At 45.8% G+C, this 10,931-nt stretch overlaps 1 protein-coding gene across 1 annotated transcript in view; it reads left to right on the top strand.

The window, feature by feature from the left end:
* The first annotated feature begins 224 nt into the window (after positions 1-224).
* Positions 225-10,931, top strand: part of Tbx15 (T-box transcription factor 15) — a 104,222-nt gene continuing 93,515 nt past the window's right edge. The window contains exon 1 of the mRNA XM_052178558.1: positions 225-429. Within this exon, the coding sequence (XP_052034518.1) occupies positions 225-429 (205 nt within the window). The remainder of the gene's footprint in view (positions 430-10,931) is intronic.

Raw genomic sequence — 10,931 nt, 5'->3', positions numbered from 1 at the left:
CGGGCGGGCGGCGTTCCCCGCGCTCGTTCCTAGAGGCTGGGGCAGCTGGGGGCACCGGTCTGATCCGGCGGTCGAGGGCGGGGGAGGACACGGAGGGAGGGCGCAGATCGGCCGCCGCGCCGCCGCCTCTCCAGGGCCGGGTCGGCGGGCGCTCCGGGCGTGTGGCCGCGGGGCTGCCAGCTCAGTAGCGCGGGCGAGAGGAGACCCGGGTGCGGGAGGCTAAAATGAGTGAAAGGAGAAGATCTGCAGTCGCCCTGAGCTCCCGAGCACATGCCTTCTCCGTTGAAGCCTTGATCGGCTCAAATAAAAAGCGGAAACTGCGAGACTGGGAGGAGAAGGGGCTGGACCTGTCCATGGAGGCGCTGAGTCCCGCAGGCCCACTCGGAGACACAGACGACCCGGCGACTCACGGCCTGGAGCCCCACCCGGGTGAGTGTGTCGGATCGGACGACGGGAGGCGGGTGGAGAAGGACCGCCAACTGGTTTGCCCGCGAGTGGAGGGAGGCCCTGCCTGCTGACTCCCTGCCTCGCTCCGACGTGGGTTCCTTTTTCTTGGCATAAATGCCTTGAGCCTCCCTAAATTCGCCGGAACCAATTTGGGGGCCTGGCCCAAGCCTTACATTTTAATCGCCAATTTCAAGGCCTACTTGTGTCCGTCCCCTAGTCTTGTGGCACAGACCAAGCAGCACTGTGAGGCGCTCACTCTGAAGGGCTACGGGTCCCTGGGTTCCGAAGAGCTCAGTCAAAGACACTGGAGAAAGAGCCTAGTAGATCTGAGAGAGCTCCGGTGAAGCCTATAAGGCAGTCATGGGAAATGTTCCGGTTTTCTTTTTTAGTTTCTTTCCCAACTAAGCTTTAGATGGTGGAGTATAACTATTTCTACCTCCCTGGAGACGCAGTACTTAGACACTGTATCTTTAGACCAAGGTCTTTAATCCGTACCCACATCTCTGTATTTGGGTGGCTGCACGTTTCAAGTAATTTTTTTTTAGCTCTACTCATATTGTACTCAATTAATATTCACAGAACACTTAAAACTCAAGGCAGATGTCAATGTGTATATTTTAACAGAACCCTAACAGGGGGGAAAACAATTTCACATTTTATATTAAGTGCCAAGATTTCAACAGTCGAAAACAGCCCGGAGAGAACAGCTGCTGTCAAAATCCCGTAAGCACGCACAGGAACACAGCGCTCATAACTTGGTTTAGCCGCTTCAGTGTGTTTTCATCAAATTGCATTTTCATCCCAGATTTCTAAAACCCTGCAGGTGTCCCTGCGGACCAGCTAGGGTCCAGGACTAGACCCCGGTCCTATGGCTTGGGGGAGGGGGGAAGAGTCGGGCAGCCGCCCACACAGAAATGGGAGCAGCAGTAGGCTCGGGGGATCCTGGCCTGAAAGCTAGCCAAAGCCCGAAGAGGGACAGCTGTCGCTTACATTTTCTCTTTCAGCAGTGACAGTTCACTTTCCACGCTCCCGAGGCTAATAATAACTCGATTAGCAAGAGACCTGCAGAGACAGAGTTTTGCGAATTCTCTGTGTTCTTGCGGCCCGTTACGGAATTTGGGTTTAGTGCTGGGGAATTATTTTTATTAGTCGATGAAAAGAAAATTAAAAGGAGATTTATTTCATCCATCCATGACTTTCTCTCTTTGGGAGCAAGGGCAGGTCCACTAGGTCTGCTGTGTGGGCAATCCAGGGAGGAACCGACGATGGCTAATGTGCATCCACTTTTCTGCCAGAGTCCACCCTCTCACTCAATTTATCTGTTGTCAGAATTTCCGTAAGGACCGATACAGTTATTGGGATGTCTTACAGGCTCAATGGTAACGTTCCATTTGGGAGTCTCTGTTGTTTTATTTTCCTGACAGTGGAGAAGGGAGAAATTATTTGACTTAGCAGGACTGATGTCTTGTCCAGGATGCTTTTTCTCTGGGAGAGTCTGGGTTGCTGGGAGTGTGTCTGCTGTCTTAAGCTCAAAGGGGCTCAAGGGGTGTAAACCATGGACTTAATCCACAGCTCTCCCCTTCTGTCTTTCTCAGCCATAAGTGAGGGGAGCAAAGAGAGAGGAGCTGGAAAAGAGAATATTCCAGTGACGAATGTGCAGAGCTAGTCTCTGGAATTTTGTTTAGTAGCCCCAGTCTCGGCCTGACAAAAATGTTATGGAATATACAGTCAACCCTAAGACACCCAGTTCAGTCACTCGGTTCCGTTATTCCGATCAATCACCTGTTTTAAAAGGCACACTGGAGCTAGAAAACAACGAAATGAATTAATGAGCAGAGTTTCAGAAGAAGGAATTCAAAACTGAGAGCATTAGGTAACTCAGTGTGGCCTTGGGCAGGTGGGGTCCTCACGCTGGAGCTCTAGCAATGACTTAAAGGCTTTCTTCTGCTCTGGACTTAGAATGAGAAATTATCCTTGGGGGGGGGAAGGGGGGGCTAGGTGTGAAGACAGGCCAAACGCTGGTGTCACAGCTGCCCATTCTGGACTCAACTGAATAATCTGTGAGCAGAAATTGGCGGTCTTGTAGCTTTTCTTCTACCAGTAGTATAATCTCTGATCCCCACCCAAGGCCACATTTAGAGACATGTCTGAAGGGATCCAGAGTCCAGAGAAGTACCTTTCTCCTACTGAGTTTCACTATTTGTCTTCTTCTATTAGGGTTGGAGAAGTGGCTGTGTGGGTCGCTGGTCTTAGGCAAAGGGAGAAAATAAACACAAAATAAACCCAAAACTACCTGGGGCCTGGGGCAAGATGAAATAATCATGGGGCCAAAGTAACTGTATTTGTCGTTCTCATCATCTTCTCTTTGACCGATTCAATTATTTTCGGCCGGCCCTACCTGAGCCTGAAACCAACAACAGACCATCAGACAACCCAGGGCTCAAATTGTAAAGCTGAAAGGCGAAGCGAACTTTTTAATTCAGAGACTCGGCCGGCACTTTGCTTTTTCAAGATCCGATTTTCTTTCCCGGTCTGGACAAAGCTGGCTTTAGTTGGCGCCTGAACACCCGAAAACTGGGGCTCCAACCTATACCAGTGGGTCGGGGAGGTCGGGGTGGGGGGCAGCCAGCCAAGACCTCCACTCTGGAGGCTACTCCGGTCAGAAGACACAGTACTATTTCAAAAACTTACGTCGAAGCCTTGTGGCCTCCCAAATCTCAAGGCCTGCGGGGCTTCGGTACAGACTCCTGCCCTAGTCCCCTAATGGCACTCGCTCTAGCACTCCCTGACTTTAGGGGAAGCCTCTAGGACTTGGAGGCCACCAGCGGGAGAGAGTCTTAAGGCCGCGGCGGTAGCTCAGCCCAACCGAAGAAACTTTTCACCCAGGATTGGTGGAGCCGCTGCTGTGGCCGCGGCCTTGAAAGAGTGTTTTGAGCGCGCGGCGGCGCCCTCTGCGCTCGGACCCATCTGACGCTCCACTGGGCTTCCTTCCCCCATCTCTGGTTTGGACATTTTCAGCCCGAATCTTCAGCGAAGTATAGCCAAGACCCGGTCTCCTGCGGAGCGAAATAATTCAAACCTTCTGGGGAGAGATTTCTCCTTTTCTAGCCTGCAGGCCGAAGGCCTTTTGGCCAGCCCCGCGTTCCACCGGCCTTGGAGAGGTGGCATCAGTCGCGCGTGGGCAGGTACAGGCAGGCACACTCAAGCACACCCAGGCTAAGCAGAATTTCGTTTGCATTCACGCGCGCAAACCTTTGTGAAATGAGACAGGAGAAACTTCTGCCCAAGCAGAAACCTCCGCAGTCCCCAAGTACTTTGTTTCTAGTTACTGCCGAGTTACTGAGACCAATTGGTCACATTAATTAATCTTCCAAGGTATTGTTTGTTGGCTCAGAGCAAAACTGAGATTTTTAATCCTGAGATTAGACCCACCCCATTCCCAATAGGGAAATGGGGGGGGGGAGAGCAAATGACTGGGAGCTGGTGCTGACATTTAAGAAACCGATACAGCGGGATGAGCTGTGCCTCAGTGGAAAAGAATACTAATGTCAAACATTAGGTTCAGATGGCCAGGGTAAGGTGTGCGGAACCCTAAAGAGCTGCCAGGGCAGGGGTGGGGTGTGTGTATGTGAGGTGTCTGCCTGGGTTAGAGGCCCGCGCGCATAGGACTGTTAATCCTCTGTGCTGTGTTCACTACCCCTGACACATAAGCCAGGCGTCCAGGGTGCACCGGGCACCAGAGTAGGGATTATTAAATGGGGCTTGGAAACTTGCCCTCAAAACGGCCTTCCTTAGAGAAGAAGCAGAGAAGGAGGTAAGAATCGAATTTGTCTTTGGATGGAGAGGATGATCCAACCAAAGACATTCAACCTTTTACTGGAAAATAAGGGCCAAGGTGTCCTTTCAAATATCTGAGGCATACACAGTGCTTGGAGAACGGGTCCTGTTGTGGAATTGGTTGTGGAGCCTGTGTAAAATCTCAATGGTGGTAGAAGGCAGTGCCTGAAAAGGGGGAGTAATCCTAAGGCAGTCCACCTCACAGAAATAACTACGGTACTAAGCGGCTGCGAGGCCAGGGAGTGAGGGAAACTTAGGCCTCCAGGGTTTCCTGTGAGGGGCAGCCAAGTGGACCTTGCCGCGGTTTACTGCTTGGTAGTTAACCCATCCTCACACTAGGCTCAGGGCTGACCATTAAGGTCTTCCGTAATAATCGCTGAGGTTCGGGTTCGGAGGAGTCACCCTTTCACCTCTAGCCTACAGTCCACGGGATCTCAGATTCCTCTCTTGAACCCCACCTCCACTCCCAACAGAAACTTACAACCCAGGGGCCTGGAAAGCCTCAACTCGGTTTTTCCCGGGTTTCTCCACCTCCGGAGTTCTTCCCTCAGTCGATGAACAATGCTTTGGAATTCCCATACAGCCACTTTGCATCTTCTGATTTTGTAGGTGAAGTTCCCAGAGTTCCGAAAAGGATGTTTGTGCAGGGGAAAGAATTAAATTTCTTGGAGCAGAATTCAAACAGAAATTAACTGTACCCTCATATCAATAACCCCTGAGCTGTCAAACTTTAATTTTGAAAGACATTAATTAATGCAAAGTATTTTTAGTCTGTATGGTGTGAGTGAAGAATGGTCTAGAGTCCCTAACCTGAGGATCAACCCAACAACAACAACAACAAGAAGAACAACAAAACAGAATAGTAATGGGTGTTCCTTGCTTCTCTGTACAGTTTTTGTTTTTGTTTTTTTTTTTTTGTATGTGGACACAACCGTAATGGAAGTGCACCCTCCATCTTTAATTGCTCGGGGACTAGACAAATGCAGAGAGAAAGTCAAATGCAGCCCAGTTCAGAAGACCAAAATATTGTTTACTTACACCTACCCTATGGCATTCATTGCTTTCATTAAAAAGCAGAATATTCCAGATCCATCACAGCAAGACTGTTAGCAAAAAACCAAACAAATAAAAAAACAAAAACAAAAACAAAACAAAACCAAAAAACACATCACAATATTAATCATGGACCCCAGTAGAACTCTGTTTTTATACCCAGGACAAATATAGTTACTGAAAAAAAATGTGTGTATAAATTCTTTTCAGTATGGTGGTGTGGGCTCAGAGTAGAAAAAGTGTGTGTGGGGTGGGGTGGGGTGGGGGCAAGGGAGGGTTGGCCGGTGCACAGTCCGCAAGGCTAAAGAGCAGATTGGAACACCACTTTACTTTCTCCTGGAAATGCAGAAATCTAGCCGATGGGCTGCATCCTGGAAGTATATAGCTGGTTCTTTCTTACTCACAAAGGCCAGACCAGTTGAATAGACATTACTGAAACCACTCTCTCATCTAAGGTGGGAGTTTTTTACTTTTTGGAATACTTTTTTTTTTTTCCCAAACGAGGGGCAAAACAGGAAACTGTTGACTGTGGAATCTCATTGCCCTCTCCTATGCATGGGACTTATTCTGACTTTGCCCTTTCTGGTTTTTAGTAAGCTTGGAATTTTATATGCATGTGATTGAGATACTCCCTGGGTCTGCACTGGGAACAGCAATTAGCAAATTTATAAATCAGGTCTGTTTACACTTCTTTGGGGGAGGATAATCATTACTTAATTTAAGTGAGGCCCTTGCTACAAGTGTCTGGGTGGAAAAATGAGACTTGGTAGGGAGGACCTGCTGTGAAATGGAAGATGTGGGGAACTTAGGTAACTGGAGAGAATTAATCAGCGTGCATTCAGCGCCTTTAACAGCACAGCTTAGAGGCTGAGTGTTTTGTGTACAAATGGCTAAGGAGCTTTTCATATCAGAAGTGAAAACATGCAATCTCTGCAAGGACTCCGTATTTAAAATGGAGTATTCAGCTCCGTTTTAAACTAGTATCCAGCTTTGCCCATTACAAAGGTGTAAAAAGGACACATTTATGCACGTGAATGCCACATCGATGTGTGAACACTATATCCACAGGAAACCTCACAAGCATCTCTGAAAGAAGTTGCTGCCTCCTCTGCCCGCCCCCAAAACCTCCTAGTGTGTAGGGTGTAGCCAGTTTAAGAGATCAGAACACACAACATTAAGAAAGGCACAGCTTTGTGAGGTGTGTGTGTGTGTGTGTTTCAAGACAGAATTTCTCTATGTAGCCCTAGCTGTCCTGGATCTTGCTTTGTAGACCAGGCTGGCCTCAGTCTCAGAAATCTGCCTGCCTCTGCTTTCTGAGTGATGGAACTAAAGGAGTGGGCCACAATCACCTGGCTTGTGAGTTTTTATATGTACCTTAAATTTTATAGAATTTAAGAATTATATAGAGTGTTTCCACTTTTCTCTTAGACCCACCCAATGATTTTGAACAAATTTTAAGAGAAATATCAGCAAATGAAATTGTACAAATGTGATTCAAAACAACACTAGACACCGACAGCAAGGTTTCTCTCTTAATTAGTTATTTAATTTTGTGAATAATGCCATTTTTAGTTTGTATGGACAGAAGGTTACTTTCAATTCTAGGAAGTAATTTCATGCCTCCCACAGGAAGTAAGTGGAATAGAAGAAATTTGGATAATAATTATATATTATAGGATTGAGATAAGCACTGCAAATTGGAAAAAATTAATTTAGGAACATATAAAATAATGTCGAAATGTATCCCCCAATTGTCTCCTATTTCTTTTCTTTCTTTTTTCTCCTCACATAGTTGTCAAAGGTTAGATGAGATGCGTGCAGAAAATCGCCACAGCGTGCTTTATAGGCTGATACCTAAAGAAAATCAACAAGCAAACAATCTCTTGGAGATACTGGCGGGTGTGGAGGCTGGCGCCCTTAGTCCCAGTAATCAGGAGGCAGAGGCTCTTTAAAGAGTTCCAGCTCACCTATGACCACAAAGTGTCTCAGTAAAACAAACAAACAGAAAAGAAACAAAAACCTAAAGACAAATTTGTTGCATGGCGGGTAAAGTTCCCTTTTATTAGCAATCCTTATACCTCTAGTGGAAGCCTGGAAATTTTTGTACTTCCAACTAGACTAAATCCCTTAGCGGCGGATTGCCCCCTCTGCTGTTCCCTGTCTCTGCTAGCATAAGGATAAGGTCTCCTAAGGATCCGAGACAGTTAAAACTTGCTCTCTGCTTCTTATGCGCCTCATTTCGGCTGCCCTGTTTTCCTGGGGAACGCAGTAGCGTTTTAGGCGTCTCTCAAGAAATTTCAGCTGACGTTTTACCAGGGAAGGAACTAGACTGGACCCTTCCCTGTGAATCCATAACCGGTGAAATTCGGGTGATCTCCATTGGGCCTCCGCAGCGCAGAGGTGGAGATCTTGATCTCCCTTGAACAAGTTTGGGCCTACCTCTGTGGAGCGCGGGATGCGGGATTGCGGGATGCTAGCTGGTGGGGCCGGGGTTGCAAGCACCCGAGGGGCAGAGAGGGGAGCCGCTGAGCCTTTTTTTTTCCCCCCGTGGAGTTTCCGAATGATGACTCCAGTCATGAGTCTTGTCGCTCTAATTACTGGAAGTACTTAGAAGTACTGGAAGAGTGAGTGAGAGAGCCCCTGACTAACCCGGGATGTCCTGGGAGAAGCCATCCCTCAAAACAATCAGACTCCCCCCAAACAATGAAAAACAACGGACCCAAAGATCTTACACCTCGCGCCCTGAGGGGAGTTTGAGTTTTGCTTTCATCAGGCTGAACAAATTTCCGAGGAATCAAACTGACTTCAAACATTAGCAATTAGAAAGCAAGAATCCCTGGGCCTGCAGAACTTTTAATCCTTAACCATTTCCAAATGGGTAATTCTAGGGTCAGTAACTATTGTAGCCAGTCTGTTAAAAAGAAAGAAAATCCTACTGTTGGTTACCTTGCCTCAGGTAGAGTCCTGTCAGAACTCTGCCTTGCTCCCTGAAGCTGGTTTTAGGGCAGGACTGTGAACAGGCAAGTAGTGACTTTCTTAAAAGGGAACCCACTCAGCATTTCAAAGTAGGATGGGGATTGACTAGTAGAAATCACCAAATCCATCAGGAAGGCCTCTTGGTGAGCTCAGCCTTTGAGGATACAGGGAAATCCTGCCTCAGGCCACCCACTGTGCTAGACCAAAATGGCGTGGACCTAAGCCCAGAGTGTTCTTTTAACAACAACAACAACAACAACAACAACCAACACAAACAAAAACTTACAACTGGTCTTCTCAGTGGGACTAGGCAAAGCATTTTGGGTCAATGGCTGTGTCCACAGCAAGTTTTCTCTGGATTCAATATTTTTCAATTAAGAAGCTTAATCAGTCATTTGATTTGTCATTGTCACAGCTGTTACTAGCATAGAGCAGAACGACTATATATATATATATATATATATATATATATATATATATATATATATATATACCATTTAGTAGAGGAAGGAAAAAAAGAAAACTTTAAAGTCTAGACATATAGAGACAATGACGGAGTGACATGGCTCCAATCCAAAATGACGAGAAGGTTCGGAAACTGGAGTAAGGATGTTGTCTGTGATGCTTCTCAAAGGCCTTACAACAAAGACTTCACACCCTCTCTCCATATTCTAGTCTACCGGCCCTGTATTATGTGGTAGGAAGAGAGCGGGACTCACTTAAAGCAGGAAGCTTAAATTCTACTGCTGGCTTTGGTATTAATGTTGAAACAGGGATATAAAAGTAGACATATTAATGTTGAAAGAAAGTTTTAAAATTGTTTCATAGCAGCTAGTGAGGCCTTGATTTCTGGCTTGTGAGGTGAGACAGCCAGTTTCGAATGAAACCTGCAGCCCATTTAGCCACAAGATTCCACTGCCTCTGTGAGCTTTTGTTTTGAACATATTAACACTTTCTCCGAATGCACCTTGGCCAATACTTGACCCACCCTTCTACACCAGTGGAATGAGGGAAATTTTACTGCACTTGTGGAACATTGCAGTAATACCAATCTAAGGTCAAAAAACATTTAGAGCTAAAATTAGGTGCTTTCATGGAGCTCTTGAAATTATATTATATTAATATCACATGTTCAGAAATCAGAGAGCGGTGATTTCAGTCCTATGTGTTTGATGCCTAAATGAAAAGGGCCAGCAAGAGCTCTGGGGCACCAGTGAACTGAAAGGAAATGCAAATGATTTATCCTTTGACCAAGTTCTGTTCAATTCCCTGAAATAATCAGAAAAATCAAGCATCTGAAAAATAAAGATTGAGCAAAGCAATGTATCACTGGTGAGCTGAACTGGGAAAAACCGCTTGCCCTCTCTCACTGTCTGAGCAGCAGCAACTATTTTCCATGTCTAGCCTGCTAAGCTGAGACCTTGATCTGGCAAGGACATGAGAATGCTAAAAGGATGACTTAGTTACAGGCAAAAGGCTTGTCAACAAGATAGATCAGAAGGCAGCTTAGCATTCAAGACCTCTATTCATAGCAGCTGAACTTGAGGGCAGGGTCAGAAGCATAACCCAGGTCCTGCACACACCTAGTGGTGTTTCTCTTGTTCCTATCTTGTGAGGTCCTACTTTCTTACAGACTTTTCTCACCCCAGTGCTGGCTTCCCACCTCTATCTATGACCTCATTTTGCACAGACCCTGGGATGTGCAAATTTTATTACTTTCTCTTCATTCACTATTACTCTGGAGATTGTTGTAAGAGAAGGACTTTGTTCTCATTGCTCTTGGATCTTTTGAGAGCCTAGCATTTAGTAAACAGTAAAAATGCAATGACAATCATAGCGCAATACAAATGATAACAAATAGCAACATTCTTTGGATATGTAACTGTATCAGCCAGTGTGTTGATTATATAAATTATACAGATATGCACACTTACAGACATATTTCTAATATTTACTTGCAGCAAGTACACATATGAAAACAGAGTTACTCATTTCATTACTTTTTTTTTTTTTTTTTGGCATGGTGATGCACACCTTTAATCCTAGATCTTGGGAGGTAAAGGCAGATAGATCTCTGAGTTTAAGAGTAGCCTGGTCTACACAGTGAGTTCTAGAATAGCCAGGGCTCTGCAGAGAAATCCTGTCTAGAAAAGCAAAAACAAAAAAGATGTATTTATTTATATATGTTATGTGTATGAATGCTCCATCTGCATGTACACCTGCATGCTAAAGGGCATAGGATCTCAATATAGATATTTGTGAGCCACCACATGGTTTTGAATTGAATTCAAAATCTCTGGAATAGCACCCAGTGCTCCTAACTATTGAGTCATCTCTCCAATTCTGTGTTATTATTTCTGTTCCGTGCAATGAATGCATCATAGGATCCTGGTTCAAGGTGCACATATTCTTGGAGTCACATTGCTTGCTTTAGAGCTCTGGTCCTAACACTTCCTAATTGTATGACCTCGGGCAACTGAATGTCCTTTAACACAAGCCTTTGCCTGTGTGGAATAGTAACAATAAGTGTGTTCATTTATTACCAGTGGTTGTTGCTAGGATCATCTGAGATAATACACACACAGGAAGAAAAGATTTAGCTCAATGTTTGACATTCC

This window comes from Apodemus sylvaticus, chromosome 4 (assembly GCF_947179515.1).
Source record: "Apodemus sylvaticus chromosome 4, mApoSyl1.1, whole genome shotgun sequence".
Taxonomy (NCBI): Eukaryota; Metazoa; Chordata; class Mammalia; order Rodentia; family Muridae; genus Apodemus; species Apodemus sylvaticus.
The sequence above is the reverse complement of the archived record's forward strand: the minus strand, read 5'-3'. Positions and strand labels throughout refer to the sequence as shown.